The 24785-nt window shown below is 39.1% G+C and overlaps 1 protein-coding gene across 4 annotated transcripts in view; it reads right to left on the bottom strand.

Annotated features, from left to right (window-relative positions):
- The window catches only part of Hmgcll1 (3-hydroxymethyl-3-methylglutaryl-CoA lyase-like 1), a 120756-nt gene that overhangs the window by 57547 nt on the left and 38424 nt on the right, over window positions 1-24785 (bottom strand). For 2 of the 4 annotated variants that reach the window (XM_013510907.1, XM_013510908.1), the window contains exons 4-5: window positions 9480-9575; window positions 1823-1971 (exon numbers count right to left, since the gene is read on the bottom strand). In XM_013510907.1, the coding sequence (XP_013366361.1) occupies window positions 1823-1971; window positions 9480-9575 (245 nt within the window). The remainder of the gene's footprint in view (window positions 1-1822; window positions 1972-9479; window positions 9576-24785) is intronic. The other 2 variants (XM_013510905.1, XM_013510906.1) reach the window with 1 other exon arrangement.

Raw genomic sequence — 24785 nt, 5'->3', positions numbered from 1 at the left:
TCTCACATTGCTTCCAAGTGCTTCCTTCTTTCTCAGCGTCCACCTTTTGATACTCTCTTATCATTGATTTGTAGGTGGCTTCATCTTAGGACCCCTCAAATACTGAAATCAATCTTGAAATTATAGAATCTGTCAAACTGCGTGACTGTGACTTGTATTCTATTTCTAAAATCCTGAGAGGAAAAACCAGGCTGTGAAGTTTGCATCAGGTTTCCGCATCTGGCCTATAACCAGGATGTCGTGGAGTGGAAAGCAGATGGCTCAGATTCTGAGAAACACAGCTCCTCCAGGAAGTCCAAGGAAGGAGAACAAAGCCAGTGTCTTGGATACACCTGAACTTACAGAAATACACGGCACATGACAGAACTTTGAACTGATTGAGCCGAACTTGTTAGCCCTTGATTTCTGTACACAGCTTCCTGGGACTTTCTACACCACGCACTCTGAGTTGCTGCAGGGGTGCCCTGGCCCACAGGGGAGGGGAGTCAGCCCTGAGTGGGCGACTGGGTGCAAAGTTGGGCCCTGCTTCCCAGAGAAGTTCAAAGGCTCAAGGTTCCACTCAGCAGAATCTGTGAAAGTTCTACAGAAAGATTTTCTTTAAAGAAAGTAGTACTTTTTAAAAAATATTTTTAAAAATAGATTTGTAAATCACATGAGATTATGCCTTTCTAAAAATTATTATGACTTTTTAAGATCAATTTATCAATGCACACAAGGCATCAAATGGTATTAATGAAATAGTTACTCCCAGACTTGCGTAATAACCCCTTGGATCTCAATCCTATGATACAATCCCAGGCTAATAATTATTAGTAACATTAAGGAGACATCACTAGTTGAGGTGTGATAAAAATATACGGTGAATATTTAACTTTTAAAAATTTTATTCAAGACACATTGCCATCAGCCCCTCTTAAAGTACTTCTCACTTGAAGCACACTTGTCCTGTCGTTCTCCCCACTTTCTGAAGCAGTTCTGGGAGTCCCTTGCATGACTTTAGTTGTGCAGTGGCTGCTGCTGCAAAGTCCTGAATCTGCACTGATTCAGAATATTTACCTTTCACGGTCATTTGGGCAGCAGTCAGAAGTCATACAGTGGCAGACCAGTGAACAAGGTGGATGAAGACACACTGACATGTTTTGTTTGAGAGATGCTGTCACATGAGGAGTGATGTGTGACACATCATGGGGAAAGATGGAGTCATCTGCCTGTTCTTCGAGGCATTTTCTATGCACATGACTTCCTAAATGTCTAACAGCCCTGGATACGAACAGCCAGCACAATCCCATTAAGGTCAAAACCACATCACCCTGACACTGGATCTCAACTGATGCACTTTTTTTACAGGAGGAGAACTGGGTAATTTTCATCGAGAGCTCTGAAACTAGGTCTTGGGATCATAACTGTGGTCCCCAGGATCATCTCCAGAATAACATTTCTTAAAAAGCTGTAATCTGCAGAAGCAGGGTCACACGACTCCAGTGAAATATGCTGTTCTCAATCTGTGATTTATGACATACTTTAAAACACACCTTCTTTTTACTGTATCTCACAACTGGCTGGATCAGTTGCAACTTATCACACACCATTACTAAGGTTTGAACTTGTCCTATTGAAGACTTCTTTCAAATGAATGGCTGTAGGCATGTGTAGTCACTGTACTTTTGGTCACACCTCATAGAGTAATTTCCCTTATTAAATAAGGTACAAATGAGAAGCTGTATGTGTATTTTTTAAGAATGGTAGAAGGAACAATGAGCTTTCATAAGTAAGCTTTAACAGCAAGTGTTAACAAAAGAGAACTGTGGGATTTCTGCAGTACCCGCGTGCTGGAATATTCATTTGGCTTGCAGACTTAATGACCTCTTCAAATTTTCTCATGCTTTCTTCAATAGAGCAGTTAATATTCATCTTGCTAAAGGATTCAGATGCAGCACCAAACACTGATATCTCAGTGGCTCCAGCAGCAACCTGAAAGGTACGATTTAAAACCAAAGGCTAAAACTTTTAAGAGTAAATTACACGAAAGCATTACTCTACAAAAGGCATGCTTATGTTCATTAGCATTTCCCCAGTTTTTCTGGACAGGGTCTCATCAGATCGGGCTGACCTTGAACTCACTATGCAGCCCAGGCAGGCCTTGGACTCACAGCGATCCTCCTGTGCTGGCCTGCTAAGTGCTGGGATTACAGGTGTGCTCCACCACACCTGGCCACATCTGTCTAAAATTTTAAAATTATAACCTTCTCATTCTGTCACATAAACACTTTCAAAATGGAAAAAAATTGTGTAATAGAATAATTCCACGATCTGTAGCATTCATCAATCATTGGAGGCACAGACTATACAGTGATAATGCTTCGATTTATTTTGACTTCTAACTTGTTACCATCACAAATATTTTAACTAATTATAGAAAATACTTGCATCCCAATAAAGCCTCTATTTTCATAGCAAACATTGTTTTCAAACCATTTATTAAAATAGAGGTTAGTAAATGCTTTGTTTTTCTTCTCTTCCCATGATCCAACAGAAAAATGTTTTTCTGATTCATCATTTAGATTTTGCTCAAGTTTCCTCCCCTCTCTGTACCCAGCTTGTACTGCTTCATGGCCTAGCAGCTTCAGCCATACTCTTGTGTGCCTAAGTCTCTCACACTCCTGCCCATCTTTAAATCCAAAATGCCAATCTAATTGATTTTCCAGTTCACCCCCTTTCTCTCCCTCATGCTTGTCCAGTGACTTGTTTTTAAAGGCCAAACCTCCTGGACTTTCAGCTGGAGTTTTAAAATCTGTTACTATATCACTAGCACCCTGTCTGGGTTTCCCAGATCCCTGTCAGTTACTTGCTCCAATAATATAAGAAAAACTTATTCTGTCATCTTTCTTCCAATATTTAAAAACAATATTGGTTTCTATGTCTCTATCCAAAGTAAATTTTGCACCTTGAAAATAAAATTCTGTTTATTCTACTAATTTTCAGTACATTAGTAGTATTTTACATGTCCTTTTATAATCCACAAACAACCTTAAAACTAAGTTCCATGACACCATTGTACAGATGATCCTATCATAGCACTAGTAAGCTAATTAGCTTGAACATTTTTACACAATTAGTGTAACATATGGAGCTGTGTTTTAAGCCAACGTTTGCTCCACTCTACTGCTTGCCCCTGTAAACTATCATGCAGATGTCCTCTTGGTATCTTTGTAAAGGTGCAGACATCTTCTACTGTGTTACAACTGGATAACAGCAATAGTTGCACATCCTTAAAATCCCTCTTTCTTTGTAATACAACAAAATTACTGTCTCAGTTACTTTTCTCTCAATGCCGAGACAAAATACCTGACACCCAAATTAAGGAAGGAAAGGTTTATTTAGCTCACAGTCTGTGGAGATTTCTGTCCATACTTGGCTGGCTCCAAGGCAGAGTGGCCCATGGCACAGGACAAAAGTTCATGGCAGTGAAGACAGCAAAAGCAACCAGTGCAAAAGGGAGAAATTGTGGCAAGCAGCCTCTTTCCCTCCCTTACATATGCAAACTATCTGCCCCAGGGCAGTGCAGCACTCACATCCATGAATCAAAACTCTAAAAGCCCACCCCATGAACACATGTGGCTTTGGGGAGACACCCAGACACAAACCATAATAATTACACTAGATCAAACAGAAGTAAGTTTTTCTAATAACATATACACTAATAAATAATCCAAATAGCACCCCACATTATCAACTTTATGTAATAAATTAATAGAGAAGTGAAAAATACTAATGCTAGACATAACTACTACAAAACCTTTGCCATAAACTTATGTAAGCATAATGCTGTAAGATTTTACTTAAGATTTTATCATTTTTCCTGCAGTGTAATCATTAAAGCTTTTATTTATAGCATACAAATTTTTAAATCATACAATATCAGAAGAAAGAAACTAGGACTTGAAATATTTCACTCTAAGCTCTTCTTGATGATGGTTTGTGTTGAGAAGTCTCCCATGATTCTGATGGGTTTTTCTTTATAAGTGATCTGGTTTTTTTCTCTAAAAACAGTTCTGGAGGTCTAAGATTGGATTTTGCTCCTTATTCTTGTCATTTTCTTTGTTTTGTTTTGTTTTGTTTTGTTTTTTTCCCCCGTACCGGGAATCGAACTCATGACCCTGCATTAATAGGCAGGTGCTGTGCCGCTGAGCTAAATCCCCAGCCCCTTCTTGTCATTTTCTATTTCAAAAAAATTTTTATTTTGTTTTCTGCGATGACCTTTCAGAGTTTTGGTAGTAGGTAGCTATATCACTAGAATCAAAGCCTCTCCAGGAGTAGTCTGAACTTCAGGGATATCTTCTATGTGTAGCAGATTCTTGGTTTCTGTCTGTCCCAAGAACCTATTTTCCCAATTAACTGAGAGTGAGATGTTGGTTTCTATTTGGCTCAGTCCTCAGTCTTTTGGTGTAAGTCTATGGTGAGATTATTACCCCAGAGCTTCCCAATACTGTTATACAAGGAGAACAATTGATTACAGCAGATGTGACATCCTAGCTACAGTAGTACAATTAGCAATAATGATAGCATCAAGCACAATTTAGAAATTAAGAAACTGTGGTAATTATTGATTCTGTACTTTAGACCATAGAAGCAAAGTCTGCGGTTATATAATAGAACCAATTGTAAGTTAGCGATTTGTATGCAAAGTGCTTCCCCTTGTTAGAGTGGATTTACCCTGAGGTGTGGAAATTTAGGGAGGATAGTGTGTAAGAAAAAGATAACTGGAAAGGAAGTAGAAGCAAGGCTGGAAGACAAAGGGTGGTCACTGAAGGTTTTGAAAACTAGAGAAGGGGATACAAAAGAAAGAATGAAGGAGTATTTGAGGGATTCTCTGAACTTGGTCTCTGAGTTTGGAGGATGGGATTACAACAAGAAAAAGAAAAAAAGAAAAGGAAAAGAAAGTAAGATAAAAACAAAGATAAAGCAGTATAAAATAAAATTATATTTAAATGGGGGGGCAGTTCCTCCCACTGGTTTCTGTCCCATGTGTTTCTGTCTCTAAGCACAACACTGGTTCACCTAATGTACCACACATCAGCTTGTATTTCGTGCTTTTCCCTCCCGCGAGCCTCAAGTGTCCATCATGTGCATCCTAGTCCGGGTCCTACCACGTGGCTGTCACACCCCAGTGACCTGGTCCCGAGGTGAAGGGCAATGGGCCAGTCACCTGGGTTCCTCTGGGCAAGTCAGTTGCCAGGTCCTGGGCACTTTCTGTGCTGGCTGCCTGTCCCACAGTGTTTACCTCAACCTGATCAAAGCCATCTATGACAAACCAAAGTCAACATCATACTAAATGGACAAAAACTGAAAGTTTTCAGTCTAAAATCAGGAACAAGACAAGGATGTCCACTGTCACCAATACTATTCAGTATAGTTCTGTAAATAGTAGCCAGAGCAATTAGACAAGAAAGAGAAATAAAAGCAATAAGGACAGGAAAGGAAGAAAGGAAATTATCATTATTCACAGATGACAAGATATTCCACATAGAAGACCCCAAAAACTACACCAAGAGATTTCTAGATTTAATAATTGTGCAACTGGCAGTCAACTTGTAACAGCCAGCTGAACTGAAGGAGCACGGTGCTGGGTGTGTGAGGCCCATCTGAGGATTGTTGTTGGCAGCATAAGAAGCAAAACTGGAGAGAAAGAAGTTTAGAGGCTACAGGAAGTTATTGGGAGCTGTTGGTTCTCTTCGAGGAGCTGGTCATGCTGGCTTTCCAGATGAATTTAGTTGTTCTTATCACTGAAGGAGCTCAGGATATTACTGTTCCTGAGAATCGTTGTGGTTCTCTTTGAGGGAGGTCTGGTACTCACTTTGAGCATTGCTTCCTGGCTCTGGAGGGGAAGATGAACTACTGAGTCTCCTAGAGAAGCTTGTTGCACCCTTTTTACTGATGGGAACTCGGCTGTCCTCATTGTCAGAGGAGCTCTGGACCTCACTGTTGCTGAGCATGGCTGTGGTACTTTGAGGATCACTTCCTCACTCCAGTTCAGATCCCTCAGCCTGCTAGCACAGATCCTTCATTCCACTTGCACAGACTTTCTAGCTTTCACCACTGACCTTTGGGCCTTTCCATTGCAGATCGATGAAACAGGTCTGCATGAGACATTGTTATGGGCTGTAGGCCTGCAGCTGGACTCATGGAGGGCATTGTTATGGACTCTTGGTCACCAAATGGACTCATGTAGGACATTATCTTGGGATCCAGGCCCTTAGCTGGACTCTTTTGGTCTTTAGTATGTGGACAAATTTCCTGCACTCTGCGTAGGTGACTTTTAGGTGACTACTATAAAACAATCTTATAAAATATGTGCGCTGTATTGTATAGTTCCCCTTGCAAAACCCCAGACTACAACAATAATCAAATTCAGCAGCGTAACTGGATACAAAGTCAACACTCAAAAATCAATAGCATTCCTGTACACAAACAACAAACTCACTGAGAGAGAAATTAGGGATACCGCATCTTCACAATAGAATCCAAAAAATGGAATATTTAGGAATCAATCTAACAAAGAAAGTAAAAAATCTATATATTGAAAATTATAGTACTCTGAAAAAAAAGATCAAAGAAAATTTCAGAAAATGGAAAGATATTCCTTGCTCATGGATAGGAAGAATCAACATTGTGAAAACAGCCATATTCTCAAAACTGTTACACAGATTCAATGCAATCCCAATCAAAATTCCATTAACATATCTCACCTATGTACAGAAAATATTTCTAAAATTTGTCTGGAACCAGAAGAGACCTAGAATAGCAAAGGCAATCCTGAGCAACAAAGGCCAGGCAGGAGACATCACAGTCCTTGACTTAAAATTATACTACAGGGGCTGGGAATTTACCTCAGCGGTAAAGCGCCTGCCTGGCAAGCGCAAGGTCGTGAGTTCGGTTCCTGGTACCGGAGAAAAACCAAAAAAAAAAAAAAAAAAAAAAAAAAAAAATACTACAAAGCTACTGTGATGAAAACAGCATGGTACTAGCAAAAAAACAGACCTGAGGATCAATGGAACAAACTGGAAGATGCTCACACAATTACAAACACCCTCAGCCACCTGATCTATGACTAAGGGGCTAAACATGTTCACTGGAAGAAAGATAACCTCTTTAATAAATGGAGCTGGAAAAACTGGTTGTCTAAATGCCAAAAACTAAAACTAGACCCATGTCTATCACTGTTATAGCTAAGGATTGCAAGGGGAACACAATTAATACAGGACACATCACTTATACAATTATTTTATAACAGTCACCTTTGGTTGGAAAGGCCCAAAGGTTAGGGGTGGAAGCTGGAAAGTCTGTGCTAGTGGGATGAAGGATCTGTGTCAGCAGGCTGGGAGATATGCACTGGAGCCAGGAAGCAACACTCAAAGTAAGGACCAGAGCTCTGCCAAAAAGTACCACAGCCATTCTCAGCAACAACTAGGTCCTGAGCTCCTCCAAGGATGAGAACAGCCAAGTCTATATCAGGAAAGCCAGCATGACAAGCTTCTCTAAGAGACTGAGCAGTGCACCATCTTCCCCTAAGAGTGAAGAAGTAATGCTCAAAGTAAGGACCAGAGCTTCCCCAAAGTGAACCATAGCCATTCTCAGTGGCAACAAGATCCTGAGCTCCTTTGATGATGAGAACAGACACATTCATATCACAAAAGCCATTATGACAAGGTCTTCCAGGAGAAATAACAGCTCCCTAACAGCTTCTACAGCTCCCAACAACTTCTCTTCTTCTTCTTCTCCAGTTCTGCCTCTTATGCTGCCAGCAACAATCTTCAGATGGGCCTCCCACACCCAGCACCACACTGGTTCAGTTCAGCTGGGTGTTTCAAGTCAACCACCAGCTGTCAATCCACCACAATCACCATGCACTAAACTAAGGTCAAAATGGATCCACAACTTAAATAGTAAAACAAAAACACTAAATCTATTGGAAAAGAAAGTATGTAGAAATCTTGAAGACATAGAGGTAGGCAGAAAGTTCATGAACAAAAACCAAACTGCACAGGAAATACTTCAAAGAATCAACAACTTGGATGTCATCTTATTAAAAAGTTTTTGCACATCAAAAAAAATCATCAAGAGAGTGAAAAGAATATCCACAAATTGGGAAAAAAATTTAGCCAACTGTCTCTCAGACAAAGGACTTCAATCTAGAACATGTAAAAAAGTTTTTAAAAATCAGGCCTACAAAATTCAAAGACCCAATCCAAAAATGGGCATTTGAGATGAATACATACTTCTCAGATGAAGAAATACAAATAGCAAATAAATATATGAAAAAATATTCAACATCATTGGTCATTGGAGAACTGCCAATTAAAACAACACTGAGATTCCATCTCACTCCAGAAAAAATGGCTGTCATCAGAAAAATCAACCCATAACAAATGCTGGTGGGACTGTGGGGGAAAAAGAAACCCTTCTCCACTGCTGGTGGGAGTGTAAACTGGTGAAACCATTGTGGAAATCAGTGTGGAGATTCCTCACAAAACTTGGATTAGAAGTCCCATTCAACCCAGCTATTCCCCTTCTGGGTATTTTTCCAGAAGAATTGAAGACATCATACCACAACAATATATATGTGCACCCATGTTTGTAGCAGCACAATTTATAATAGTAAATCTCAGAAACAACCCAAATGCCCATCAACCAAGGAGTGGATAAAAAGATGTGGTATTTTTATACAATGGAGTACTACTCAGGTATAAAGAAAGATAAACTTGAAATTTTATAGGTAAATGGATGCAACCAGAGACCATACTCATAAGTGAAATAAACCAGACTTGCATGTATAACATCGTGTTGTGTCCCTAGTATAAGAAATTGCAAGAGAAAATAAGATATAAAAGGTACAAAACAAACTTCTCAAAATGAAAGAACAACTGGAATGCGGAAAAGGAGAAAAGTAAAAATGGAAAAAATATATATGTAAGGTAGCTAAGATAACTGTACTACTAATTTCTATTATTCATTGAAAGGAACAGTTAGTGCTAATATTGTTTGATCAATTTTGCATTCCTATATCTGGTAATCTGAGCAACTACTTTTAAGGTAACAATAAGCAATAAAATAACCCTTGTTAATTTCCTTAAGGAAAGAAGAAACTAGATGAGAGGTAGATATGATGATAAAAATTAGCTTCACCTAAAGGAAGGAAGAAAAACAAAAGGCTTGCAAAAAATTACAAAACTTTCTTTAAAATAGAGAGCTGTACTTTTATGTTTTGATCCTTGAACAGTCAAACTGGAAGAGTGATTTATGTGGTGTCTTTCAGTCCTCAGCAATCCTGTCGGGGACTCATCGCTGTGCATTCAGGTTGGTGTAATTACTGTAATATTTAGAGTATGATACACAAGTTGCATGTGATACCATTTTGACTTTCTAAGATCTTAAGACAATAAACTGCATACCAATTTTAGGGAAGCTAGGAGTACACTTACAGCATGGTGAAAACCCTGAAGATTCGGAGTAAGAACGGGGTATCGAATGCCAGGATACTGATGGATGCCTTTCATCACTTCTGCATGATCAGACATCTAAAATACACAATGTTACATAAGAATAGGTAACTGAATGCTCTGTTAAACATGCTATTTGATTTTAAGTTACATATGCAAATATATACTATAAATCAGTGTTTAAAATGACACAGCTATGCCAGTATGTCTTTAAAAATAGTTCCCAATGTCACAGGCCAATATGCTATGTATTTATTCTCCACATAAAAATTTTACACATACATCACTTTCAGTGTATCGCTTTATAGTGGTTAGTAAGAGATAAAGTACATATTTCCATTAGAATAATTAACAGTGCTGAGATCACCTGTTATTCGGATAGTGTGGTTGTTTCAGTTAGTAACCGATATAACACTTCACACAGTATGCTTAGGGTTACTGTCTGTTCTCATAAACGCAGAATTAAATATAGTAGACAAACTGCTTAGCACCAAAATTGATCTCACATTGTTAAAACTTTATTTTCAGAAACTATTTTCAAAAATCAACTTTGCATTAAAGTATCAAATTCATAGTCTGAAAATTATGTTTTTAAAGCAATAACTGAGAATCAGATCCCATAATTAGCACACAGAAAAACAACAACTGACATAAAATGATGCCAGCATATTTAAGAATAATAAATCATGGCATGCACAATATATACACATAAGGAATAATGTACAAATACACACAATGAGCATGGCAAAGGCTGTAAGCACACACCAAACCGAACTGGTAACTTGAATATGAGAACAAAAGACAGAGGCTGTTTTAGATACAGGTGTTATGGTTTGGGTGTAAAGTGTCCCCCACAGTCTGCTGTGCTGGGAAGGTGGGTGGACGTTGGGGTGCTGTACTCATCCACGGATTTACAGTGGGTGAGTCCGCAGTGGAAGACGCTCTAGGAGGTGGACCTGGGTGGAAGTGGTCCCCGGGGCCTGGCTGGAAGGTGTGCTCTTGCCCCGGCACACCCTTCCCCCTCTGTGTCCCGGCCACCATGTGTTGAGTGCCTGTTCTCCCCGAGGCCCCTCATCCATGATGTTTTTGCCTTGGATCAGCCGACCATGGACTGAAACCAGGCGCTCCCCACCCCAAGGTGGAGGCGTCAGGTATTTTGTTCCAGCAAAGGGAAAGTGACTGACACATTGGACTTGTTATAATGATAATGCACTATTTTCAACTTAAAAACGGTAAATTAACCAAAGTACTATAATAGTTTATATATATATATATATACACACATATATACATACACACACTTTTAAAATGTTACATTTCTGGGGCTGGGGATTTAGCTCAGCGGCAAAAGCGCCTGCCTGGCAAGCGCAAGGTCGTGAGTTTGGTTCCCGGTACCGGAGAAAAACACACACACACTAAAATAAAATAAAATAAAATAAAATGTTACATTTCTCTGGTCCATTGGTCTTTTCAACAATCAGTTAAAGGCCAGCAGACAAAAATTAATATTTTGAAGGAATATAATTTGGATTAATTAAATAAATTTAAAATACATTTTAAATTTAAAATTACATCTAAGATGCAAAACAATACCTCTGATAGCCATCATGCCTTATTGATTACTTCAATCCAAATGCAGTTATTTGTTCCTGTGATTCTTGCTCACTTGCAACGAAGGTAGTTTATCCACCCCCTCCCCACTGCCACCTCCTCTATAAGGAATCTGCCATAGTCACTTATGATGCCTAACAGCCAAGTCTTTCATCACTCTAGATTCATCTGACTTTAATCCCGATGCTGTTAATCATTTACTATATCCAAAGCCCCGTACTAGATCCTGTGGGAAATACAAAAGCCAATTGTATTTTCTGTAGGTCCACACACTGAAGTAATGTGTAGCACAACTGGCATACATGAAGAGTTAGTAACTCCAAGCATATATAGACCAGTGATGAGAGCACAAGACCATCAGTGTGCAGAGCAGGGAGAGGCTGATGTGACTTGCAGGTCTATAATGTTTAAAAGAGGATATATACTGTGGTCTGTGATTGTGGCGTAACACAGTTTTATTTTGAATGGCCACAGTGATATTTCCAGCCCCACACACTCTTTCAATTCTCACCTAGTGAATCAAGAAGTAGATTTAATGTAGCCTCCCCCATGAAGCTGGGTAGGCTGTAAATGTTCCAACCAGTACAGTACAGTGGAAATAATACTATGTGACTTCTGCAGTGAGATCACAGAAGGGAACATAACTTCCATGTGTCTTTCTCTGTGGGAAAAGGCACCTTGGAAAAATCAGCCAACATGCTACGAGAAAGTCCAAACTCGTCTGTACAGAGAGGTCTTATGAAGAGGCCCTAATGCACAGTCTCTGAGAAGGGGAACTGAGGCCCTCAGCCAACAGCTGCAGTCCGCCTGAATTTGTGACTGAAGCAGTTTGCAAGTTATATGACTGAGACCTCAGACACAGTGGACCAAAGACAAAAATCCTGGACTTGTTCAACTTCCTAACGCACAGAATTAGTGAGTATGAAAAATCTGCACTCACAATACTGAGTTCTCAGGGAATTCATTCAACAGCCAATAAAGCTGGGACACTGGGAGATGGATAGGACTGGAAGGGAAAGATGAGTGCAAAGTGGAAATATCTGGCTTGAGAAGATAGTACATTATAAATGAAGGTGGGACATCCACTGCATGCCATTGGTAAGGTTCTCCTTTTATCTAAATATCGCTAATTTGGCCTGAAGGTGGCAGAAAGGCAGAGAGCAGGATGAAATAGCAGAACTGAAGTAAGTGCAGTATTGTAGAAAGATTAACCTGAGAAGGTGCAAATGTCAGTCCAGGGAGAAGGGTGGCAGTTCTCAGGTAACGCTGAAATTCTGCTATAAAGCGGTACTGGGAAAAGAACTCTCAAGGAAAAGCGATTTGGACACAATGGCTGATACCACAAAGGAGACAGATGACTGTATCAAAAAGTGTAACCCTTACTGTCTCAGAGCCTTCTTAAAATATGTAATATTTGTACACTTTTCAACACAGTTCTTGATCATATATGCATGAATTTACCCTTTGTGTCTGATGCTATTGACAGTGTGTGCTTCCCGTCTCTCTCTCTGCCTCTTGCTCTGTCTCTCATAGAAATGAGTGTGCACATGGAAAAATGGTAAAAATATTAAAGCACTTCTTTCTAATTTCAAGCAGAAAGGAAAGCAATGATACCATGAGTTTTAGCATACTGCAAGGAAAAAAAGCAGTATTTTTCTACTAGAAAATGTTAATTGATAATCCTAATACCTAAAGTTAAACATGCTACCCTTAAATATTTATGGGAGGTCATGATATTACCATGACAATAGAAGTGAAAAGTGTGTTCCTAACCAAATACAGATTAGGATGGCAATATATCACAAACAGAACAAAGGGAAAAAACCTACAAAAATATAGGTGATTTTGGCATGGAAGGGGTTATTTCATTCTAAAATTCAATGAAAACTTTGAACCAAATTGAAGAAACTCATATAATGAAACAAACAATAATTTCTTTTAATAGAAGTTTTAATTAATAGAACGAGAAAAAAAGATAATTATAACCAAATTTCTGGGTTGCAAAAGCAGAATTTTAGTAATCATCGATGATACTTTAATTAAATTAAAATAATTAGTTAGGGGGCTGGGGATTTAGCTCAGTGGCAAAGCGCCTGCCTGGCAAGCGCAAGGTCGTGAGTTCGGTTCCTGGTACCGGAGAAAAACCAAAAAAAAAAAAAAAAAAAAAAAAAATTAAAATAATTAGTTAGAATCCAAAAATTTCATACTTTTTGCATTTTAAAAAATAGTCACAGGCCGGGGATATAGCTCAGTGGCATAAGTGCCTGCCTGGCAAGCACAAGGTGCTGAGTTTGATTCCTGGTACCAAAAAAAAAAAAAAAAAAAAAATAGTCACATATAATGAAACCACTTTGAAAATAGCATTTTTTCTTAATTTGCCTAAGAAAGGCATGTAAGTAAAGAGCTTTAAGACACTCTGATAGAACATAATCTTATTATAAGACATAAAATAAAGTATGTTACAATTAAATTTATTAAATGTATTAAATCCTTGCTTTAATTTTTTTTTCTTGAGGAAGTGTATGCTTTCCTTCAATCTTGATGTTATTTTAATGTCAAAAGTTTAACTATTATTCAAACAATGGAACTAATTATTCCTTTGCGTTACCATTTTGACATTTTAACAAAATCTTTCTACATCTGGTTTGATTTAATATGTTTAAGATTTTGCTGTGATTTTTTATTTGCGATCATGAAAAGTCCTCATGGTTTGGTTGGTATATGCTTTGCCCTATCTGGACAGAGTCTGGAAACAGGAAATCCTGCGTTTGTCTAAACAACAAAACACATTTACCATGGTTCATTTCCCATCAACCATGTTTTGCTTTGGATTCAAATCATCACTATAGATTAGTGCAACTTTTGTACAAGTGTCAATGATATGCAGCTTCACAACGATTAGAATGTAATATTCTTGTGGTTCAGGAAATTCATCTGTAGCTATCGCAGTACAAATGGTCCATATTATAATTATGTATCTAGGCATTGTGTTGATATTTTTCACCACATGCGGACTGAAATCACTCCCAAGCACTCAGGTTTCCAATGTGTTCTCCAGGCAACGGAGAGGACACCGCCTGCATGCTGTCCGCCCTGGCCGCTCCCCTTCCCTGGATCATCCACCTTCAAGAGGACGCGGTGAGTGCACAGGGAGCATGACAAGTCCTGGGACCTTCGGAGAGTCAGAGTGCAGGTTCGAACACTTTCTGTCAATAAGGTGTTAACTTTATGATAGTTGTAGTACAAAAGCTAACGCATTTTTAAAATATCACGAGACTTGAAAATACACGTATAAAATTTATTTTAATACTTGAATATTCACTCATTTCAAAACACACTACACTTATTTTACATCTAACACTGGAGTGTAGGAAGTGAAGCCTTACACTGACCTACGACACAAGCGGGGAGGAAGGATATGGAGTGTGCGTGTGTGCAGGGGTATGTGACATATAAAAATACGGACGCCAAAAAAGCAATCAGTACAATTCCACATGACTGAAAATCCCAGGGAGTGAAGGAAGAATTTTTCTTTTGTAACTCATGCTGGAGTAATGAAAAATATTTAAACTCTGCCATAACAATGGCAAAAGTAACTAACCCAGGGACCTGCTTTTGAGGGGAAAAAATGATCATAGTAGTTGAAAGTATTCTGGACTCATCATAAAGCAAAATTATTCCCATATATACATATATATTTTCTACAGTAAATTGAACTTTCTAGCATATTGTTAATGAGAATAATATAACCCTAAACTTAAAACATACTTGTTTATTAAGATACTTCAAATAATTATGGGTTGAAATGTTTCACAGAAATTAATTTTAAATTTTTCCCACTTACACAAATCTTTTTCAATTAAATTTGGAATGAAATTAAATTTGGAAATGAAAAGTACCACACTTTACCTTCAAAATAAAAGCTGATAGGGAAAACACAAATAAGTATTTACTGAGTAACTTTTACTCGTTGGAAATGACTCTGTAGCATGGGTTGTTCAATAAAATGAAATAAACGTTTACTTAGATGCCACTGCATAAGAGATTGAGCAATCTGTACTACCGTCTAGTTATTTAGGCTGAAACTGCTGACTTACCTTTTTTTTTCCTTTTCTCAGAACCCCTTCACTTATAAGGGTACAGATATTGTATGGATCTCCAAGTTCTAGACGTGCAGTTCGGCAATTTGTATATGAAAACAGTTCACACACATTTCTGATAAACAAAACTTCTGCATGTAATTTTAATGTAGTAAGAGACTGATCACTAACAAGATCAGAGAAGAATGTCTTGGGGTTTTCTTGTGTTTCTTTATACATGACTCCAAGCACAGATTTTACAAACTGGGAAAACACACTATTTTTGCATTCTTTGAGCATATTGGTGTAAATATTGTTGTATTTTTAAATGCATAAAATTACCTCATATTAAAGTGGTCCCTTTAGGTCTGAGGCAAGTTACATGGTCACCCTGACCCACAGTATACTATAACAAAGAAGGAACAAAGCTTAATAGGAGTAGAAGCAGCTAGGCCATCAAAAGTTATTCCAAACATTATGCATGCAAAATTTTAAGTGAATGCATCATCTTATCAATCTGCAAAAACAAACTGAAATTTTTTATCAGGGTATATTCAAAACAACAATTATAAATACACCAAGAATAATTTTATGTATATGATTATAGAAATGTAGTTGTTGTTCTAAAACAAAATATATATTTGTATTTCAGATAGCACATTACAAAGTATTAGAATATATTTTAGCATAACATTACCAAAAGTAAGCTACTAATCCAAAAGATACTTTTCTAGCATGCTATCGTGCCTGGCAGTTTTGACTTCCTGAGTACACCTCCAAGTATGCAAGTTGTTGCCAAGCCAGAATCCTGTGAGGCCCTGAATTTTATTTTTATTATATATATAACTAAAGCTAGTTTTGTGTTAAAGCCAGAGTTATTGACAATCAAAACTGGAAATTTATTTAAAAATCCACCCCCACCAAGACCATTGGGCATGATCTGTAATCCTTACAACCAGGGTGAGTATGGGTAGGCAAGTGCTTCTCAAACACCATCTGAGAACTACATGGGGCAGAGTTACCTGGGATGAGCCTTTTAATGATTATTTTCAGATCCCACACGAAGGCCAGTGAATCAAACTCTTAATGCAAACTGGAAATCTGTATGATCAGCAAGTTCCCCGGGTGATTTACAGACCTGATCTAGAAGTGTCTGCAAGTCCATGTGTGAGCAATGACCTGTGAGTAGAAGACTCTCAAAACCCGCCTAGTTCTTAGACTGCGTCTTACACCTTGCTCTGAGTGTCATCACGAACCAGAACGCCATGGTCAGCTCGCACCACTCTCAACTGTCAGACGCTATGAAGTGGTGTGGTTGGCCAGGCACCCCTTGCCACTACACAGACAAGGACAGCCTGGCAGCAAGGTGAGCCACCTCTCAGGTGGGGCCTCCGCTCTCTCTCTTTGCACGGAGATTCGAGAGTGGTGTACAGTTAAAACCGGAATGATCTTGAGAACGCCAGACTCCCAAATCTCCTGCACAACTCATCTAATTCTTATGGGCTCATAACTTACTTCCAGGCCTAGAAAATATTTGAAGTACTGCACCACACTGCTTCACATCTCTGACCCTGCACATCTATTTGCCTGAAAACACTCCTCTCTTTTTCACTTATTTAGTTGATTTTTATCTTCTAAGTTCAAATTCAGAAATCTGTTTTCCAAGTCATTCTTAACAACCAGGTTTTATTTGGATGTCTCTATATTTGTATAGCTCAATACGCCTATCAATAATGTCACCAAATTTTGTACAGTGGTTAATTTATGTATCTTTCTCCCTTAATTAGTAGCTTTTTAAATACTTTGCATACAATTATTGTTTAATAACTTATTATTGGTTTGAACTGTTATTTCTCCTTGATTTTAGCCTTTTTGCCTAGTACTGAGTTCTTTTATGTGTAATCTTTTTAAGCATTTTTAACTAACCAACGAGGGAAATGGATTGTGCAGAAAGAAAAAAACAAAAAACAAAAAACTAGACTTAGAGTAAGGAAAGGGAAATGCACTTTGCTGATCAGTGGACCAACTGGATTGGAGCTGAAGTCTGAGCAACCATACAGCACGCTCTCTACCTAACTAACACCTCCTCGATGCACATGCCTCCATATCTCATATCTACTGCTCAGAGTCAGCTTCGTTATTACTAAATATTCTGCACAGCACAATGTCAAGGGCAGATCAGGAAGAAAGCGCTAAGTTGAACAGTTTGGGGGCCATGTTTACCATCTCGCCCCCCCATCTCCCAAATGGGACCCATTATAAAAGTTACTGGAAGTACTTTTTAAAAATACAAATACCTTGGCCCCCGCTGTACAGATTCAAACTCTGTTCTGCTCTAGGCGCCAAGAACCTGTCATTGCTCAGCTTCACAGGAGACGCCAGACATCCATGGGGTGGGAATCAGCAGATTCCAGTCACAACGGCCAGACTCGAGGGAGTGTAAGCAGATCAGTGCCCATGAGGTCCCTGCTCCCGTCTCAGTACGCTACAGCACAGTCAATTTTTACCCAGGCCTCAAGTGATTTGGAGCAAAGCCTCACTGTAAGGAAAAACCCCAAACTATCTAACTTTTGAAAATGCCATTAAAACATATGACCAAGTTAACACTTTGATAGGACTACACCCAGGACTTGGAGGAACTATATCTATCATTTCCTATATCCTGTCTTGAGAGTCTGTGTAAAGTTTTATTCAGTGTGAAAAACTAAAACTAAAAGCCTTCACTGAAAAAATAAATAAAAGTTTGAAAGTTACTAGGTTGGCAAAATTCCACATCTTTCATAGCAACATCATCAGAGTAGGCAAGGCTTTTTCTGAAATACATACAATCAGTAGTATTCATTTTTCTTACCACTCTAGAAATGCTAACAAATTAAATCAGAGTATGTCTTATTCTTAGTACATTCATAACATCCCTGGGCATATTGATGTATGTTGCTCAATTCTCTGCTTAATAAACTATTAGAAAATTTGCCAGGTAGTAGACTTAAACTCGTGTTATTAAAACCCTTTTCTTGCTTACTGATATAATTTGCTGGGGTTTGTTTGTTTATTTGTTTGTTTGTTTTGAGTACTGAGGATCAAACCCAGGAGTGACCCACCGCTGAATAAAGCAACAACCCTCTGCATATTTTGAAAAGGGTCTCACTATATTGCCCAGGCAGGCTTCAGACTTCTGATGCTCCGGCCTTAGTCTCCTGTCGCTGAGAGCCAGGTACACCTCCATACCCAGCTGATTGTTAAAATATTTTTGAAGGACATATTGCTTTCCTGCCACCACCAACACACAGGAAAACATTCAGATCTCTTCGAAATAAGTGCATAATGTCAGAGTTATTCATCTGCAGACCCCACTGGCCAGGTTAGACATAACTGATGGTGTTAATTTCTGTACTGCAGAACTGCAGAAAAAAACCCAGACAGAACATATGTAATTTCTTCAACACATGCCATCGATTACTATAAAAATGTAAATAATGTGGTTTCAGACCCTATAACTCAAAACTCAATTTGAGCAGTAATTCCTCTTAAAGGTAACCTTCGTAAATTCAGTAATGAGAAAAAATGAGGCCGGAGTTCTTCCTGACAACCTGGGTGAAAACGCTCTAGCCAGCTATGAATAGCAGTGTAGCTTATAGACCATAACCCTGTCTCATTCACAGACTCTGCACAAACCCCATATATCTTAGCGTCAGTAGCATGGAGGAAACCTTGGTCTGCTTGAAGAAGTAAGACAGTTTTAATAAATCACAGCCTTACAATAATAAACACAGGAAATCTCTGGAAAATTATACATCCAGTTTTTTTTTTTTTTTCTCCCAATACCCTGTCTTGGCTGCCAAAGCTAAAATGTTCTAACACCATACTCACAAAACTTCTTACGTCTAGAAGCCTTAAAACTAATTTGGTGTGGTGTATAATTTCCTGTAGCTCCTTATGTACTGCCCTCTATAGGGTGGAATACCACTCTTCTCGGGAGTGACCAATACTCTTACTGTGAATGCAGACAAGACGTTTTACTCATAACCCACCAGTGCCTCCAAGTACTCATTTTCAAGCTACGAAATAAACTCGAACTACCCAGGCGGGTTTCTGGGTTATACACTGGGAGGCCAATGCTCCAGACAGAGAACTGAAAGTCGTTCTGTTCAGCAACATTCCCCAGTCCTAAGATCAACATAATGATTATGAACTAGTTCTTCTTCAATCAGGTAAGTGCCTTCTGCGACCACCCTCCTGGGCTTCCCACGTCAAAGCAGCCACATTATCAACATCGTTCTGAAGTCTGAGTAAAATGTCTCAAAGCTCCCAGGATAATTTCTTCTCCCCAACTGTGCTGCCTCTTATGTATTATGCCTTGGTGTTCAATGATACCAAGTAGTTATTTTAAATACTGGGTCTGATTGCACTCATTCTGTACTGACTGTAAGTGGAGTCTGTCTTGTATTCCTACATTTCCTCCTGTCAGCCAGCTCTGCCCACTATGGAAGAGAGAACAGGCTTTGATCGATTGTGTGAGACCAACTCTGGAAATAAGAAAAGCCTATGGAAAAAGAAAAAAAGTCTTACTACCATCACAAGCAGTGCTATCACTGTCACAGCCTCACACGGATCTGGAGATCTGTGTTTTAGCAAACTCTGCAGAAGGCAAATCATGAAAACTTTGGTCAAATGCTCAGTAGTGAACTACTCAGAATAATCTAGTTATTAGGCTCTATTTGATTCTAACTCACTTCAAGATATCCACTTCATTTCAAAACAATTTTGCATGACTTCTAATTTTTTAGTGTTTCTATTCCCATTATCCATTTTGACTTCTAATTGCTTTCCTGGGTACACACTGCAGTGACTGTTAGCAACTGCCTATTACTCAATTTTTGAGTCTCACAAGGAACTCGATACAGTGTTTAACAGAGACACAATAAAAGCAATGAATGGGAGAATGAATAGGTGGAAAGGGTCCAAGGCATACAGGGATGAAAATACTTTGCCAAATCATATCATAAAGGAGTAAGAGTCAGGCCTTGCGTTTTCCATTGTGCCAGTTTAACAGCAATAATGATGTCCCTAAAAGCTTAGGAAGCCTGGAATCTGGTGGATGGGGCAGGGGGTGGGTAACTATACTTGCACTACTAAGTAAGCATTTCTTGCTATATGCTCTGAGCATAGCCAATATAAGATCCATCCATTTCCACTAAAAACAGAGATAAATATATTGGTGGATTTCACATCAGCAGTGGAAGGAGTGGAGTAAGAAGTGTTAGTATTATGAAGGTTTTAGCATGAGTTTACTTCCACACATTGATATCTCAAAGAGTTCTTACCTCAAATCAAAAGCTTTTCCAAAGGCAATTTTTAATTTTCATAAGATATTTTTAAAATATACTACAGTTTTCAAAAGACTAGGTCTTATATTAACAACGAAAAAATACAAAATCCATAAATTTTATAAAATGTTCTAATAATCTACAAGATTATAATCCAACTCAGTCTGAAATTCTATAAATTGAATATTTAAAATAAAAGTGCATAAAAATTTTTAAATGCAATATAATTAGGTACTTTATAAAATGGTTTCATTGTATCAAGTGTGTAATAAGTAAAACATAAGTGTTTATGTGCTTCATTAATGTGGAGATTTTCTTTTATTTTATCGTATTTTTGGTACGGGGAATTGAACCAGGACCTTATGCTTACCAGGCAGGCACTTGTGCTGCTGAGCTAGATCCTTGGCCCAATGTGGAGATTTTAAAATATAAAGTACCCTTTGCCCAATATGACTTTGGCATTTTAGCATTAAGACTTTTCTGTTCTCTGTATTTACTTTATATTACTTCTAGGGAACAGTCCAGCAGTTTCATCAGGAAAGTTCAGGTAAATGTACATGCATCCCAAAATTAGAATGCACTTTTGATCTTTAAAAATTACCAAAGAGCACAGTTCATTATAAATATTAACAAAAGATTTATCTTAAATCATTAACCATTTAAAAAGAACTGGTACATGTTTAACTTTCTAGGCTTAATATACAGGACCCTGAATTCTTGAAAATAAACTCTTCTTCAGCACTCTTAAACTGGTGACCAAGCGAGTCCACATTCAATATCTGAACGCTTCACAATGTAAACCAGATCTTGAGCAGCAAATGCGACTGCACACGTGAGCCCTTTATCACTGCGCGGTGGGACAGGGCATCTGGCTGTCTGTGCATGCTCCATGTCTCCCTAAACAGACTGAACAGGTTCCACCAGAGGTATCAGTGGAGCATGTTTCCAATAAAACAAGATCAACAGTGCTGATCAGCAAACTAAACAGTATACTGCCCAAAAAGTCACTTAAATGTCAGAATCCAGTCTTCCTTATCCAAACTGGACATGTATTTGGCTTTTTACATGAGGATATCATGACTAGAACTCTCAAATGTCAATATACTTAAATAACACTGTAAGACTAAATTTAAGATAATTTTAAGATATCTGCAAAAGTGAAACTTTAATGCAAACAAAATAGCATTGAAAGCTTATTTTTCTTTTTTCCCTGAGGAAGCTTATAGAAAATTTGATCAACATGTAAAGTTCATAAAAATGAATAAAAGATATTTTATGATAGCATTTTTGTTACTTTTATAAATCTCAGAACAAAGAAAATCCAACTTGTTAGTCAAACGTAATTAATCAAATTAACTTATCAAATCAACTTACTGATCAAATCAACATATTGAAAAGTAGAATATGATAAGTTTGGTAAATCTCAGTATAATAGTGTTCAGCCTCCTGGGGCGAAAGGCCAAAATAAATTGAATTATTCCTTCTGCTTAGAAATAAGAAATTAAACGCATAAAATCGTTAGTGTTGTTGCTTCAACTATCAGCTTTGCTCTTCCTTTGGAGTAGAGCTATGTGGAGCACACTGCTGTCAGATGCGGATGAGTAGCAAACAGAGCCGGCAGCACAACGTTTTTCCAGTTTTACTGCTGATTAAGTTCAAAGAAAAAACACGCGTGAAAATTTTGCTTATGGCCCCATTTGTCTTCCTGAAAGGAACAAAAGGTGTTTTGAGACTTCACACCCATACTTCAGACAGCTGCTTGCTCTGTACAACAGCATCAAGAAAATAACTGTATACGGGCAAAACTTTAAATTACCACATTTTACGTTAGCCACTGGGCAAAGACACAGAAATTATTAAGCAACCTTCCACTTGCTTTCAAGTACAGCGACTGCACCCAGGATCTTTGCACTGAGCTATACCCTCAGCCCTTTTCTTAATGTTTTTTTTTTTGTTGTTGTTGTTGTTGTTGTTGTTTTAATTTAGAGAAATTGCCAAGGCTGGGCAGTTGCTACTTTTTGTTTCTGGAGTACAATAGCTTTGGTCTAAAAAAATGCCTACCTCTTATTCCCTCAAAACTAAGCAGGTGTGAGCCAAGCACTGACCTGGGCCATGTGTGGGATGCACCACAGAGGTCTCAGGGGGCTCTGCAAAGAAGTTAGACAGGCCAGCAACGGTCAAGTGTGGACACAGGCGGGGCTTTGTGAAGCTTTGGACATAATAAACGCACACCAACCTTGTGCACTGCTGCAGGCTGGCTGTTTTCAGAGTCCACTAAAAGGATTTGGGAGGTAGGAAGGAAACTGCAAGCATGAACTACTTTTCCAGTTTTTCTCACTACCACACGCTTGCAGTACATAATGCTCATATTCCTCCTGGGGAAGTGGTGCACGTACAGAACATATCTTAATTTTCCTACTCCACCCTCATCTCTTGGTCACTTTCTGTTTTGCAAAAGATTCATCTCCCATTTCCCACTGATTATCTTTTATTTTGCTCTTTATTTATATTTTGGGTTTCTCAAATAAGAGAAACCACCTGATATTTAAGCTTGTGTTACTTCATTTACCATTAAGGTTTTAAGGTGCATCCAATAACTTCTACCTTTTACTTTTTGGCTTCTTTGTCTTCCCCTCTGGCGGGAGAGTGATAACTCCTCCTACAGTCTCTCCTCCTAGCTTGGGAATCCACATGGAGGAAAATGCCGCCTTCACCCTGGACAGAGCGCTTCCGCGGGTGGGTGGCTGTCACCGTTCTTCACGAGCTGCTCCCTCAGGGCCGCCTCACCCACCGAAGGGACGGGGAGCACACAGACGGGCTGCGGGCGCAGTTTACGCCCTCTCCCCTGGTAAGCTGCCTAGGCAAGCCTCCTGTCCTTCAGGCACCCAGCCTGAGTCCTGTGTGAGGCCAAACACCTTGGTCACAGAAATGAGCGCAGCGACAAAAGCATCGATAGCCGTGGCAGTGCTGAAACAGGTACTTTTTAGGATTTAGGTGTTTGACAACACAGAACCTGTTTCTCTACAAACTATATTTATTCATTAGTAAGAAAAGCACACAATTAGGTTAATTAGTAGCCTATTTTTTAATACAGCAAGTCCCCGACTTACTAATGAGTTCAGTTCTGGGAAAAGCTTTGTAAGTCGGGCCGGGTCGTAAGTCCCACAAAGCGAGACTTACCTTTGACACAAACATACAATGTAAAACATAAGAAAACCAAGCACACACAAAAGTACAATAGGCCCCTGACTGCACCATGTAGTAAGCACACAGCAGCCCAGCCCTGACAATGTCCACAGATACCTGAGCTCCCTGACCTCCAACTTGTTGGCATCTAGGGACGTTCCTGAGTCTGTTCTTACCTGAGAAAGTCTGCAACTCACATGTTCGTGAGTTGGGACTTACTGTACAAAAGTGTAGCACCCTAAAACAATGGCTCAGTAATATTTCCCCCCCACTTGTGCCTCTAGAACACCCCAAGGTGGGGGTCTGTCTCCTGGCTGTGACACAGTGGGTGCTGTAGCCACCCGCACTAAAAGACGACAGAAGGGTAACCTGTGCGGGTCACCAGCCCTGGCCGTCACTAGGCACTGCTGGGTCAGCGCTGGTCTCTGCGCATGGAGTTTGGGTCACGCCTTTCAACACTAGGGGCAAAATGAGGTGCAAATAGAATACGCATCCTTTCAATTTTCTTGAAGGCCTAACATATTTTATCTAGACAGCTATAATTCCCAGAACACAATTTTCTCCCATTTACCTTCAATAATCATCTCAGGTCATTTACTGAAGAACTTGGCTTCTACATTCCTTCCCTGAGACCAAATGTTGTATAAATGATGTTTACTTGACATGTTAGAAATCCAGTAGCCTCAAATAAGTTGGAAAACAAAACAAATACAGTACTTTCAGACACTGCTGTAAAGCTTCCACATGGAAGCAGCGTTGGTGTGTACGCTGCAGTGTCAATGCAAGAGAAAAGGAAAGGATGTGGAGTCTTCAGTGATCTTAAATGCTGGTTCCTAAGGCTGCCGAGCTCATTAAACAGCTCCATCTCTGCCATGAACGCCTGTGGAAGACTTAGAGGCACAGAATGGACTGGAGATGCTGAGTCGGCCACAATGTCTTCGCAGCAGAAAGTGCTGCACCTCATGCACCACTCGTACAGCTGCGTATTCCAAGCCACGCTTCTTCGGAGAGACTTAGGGTTAAGTCTGCTCCCATTTTAACCAACACCCACCTCCCCACCTGCCTGGATAAAGGTTCTCCTGTAA

The sequence above is a fragment of the Chinchilla lanigera genome, unplaced genomic scaffold (assembly GCF_000276665.1).
Source record: "Chinchilla lanigera isolate Chin_1 unplaced genomic scaffold, ChiLan1.0 scaffold00010, whole genome shotgun sequence".
In the NCBI taxonomy this organism is placed as follows: Eukaryota; Metazoa; Chordata; class Mammalia; order Rodentia; family Chinchillidae; genus Chinchilla; species Chinchilla lanigera.
This window is presented reverse-complemented; position numbering and strand designations above follow the sequence as displayed.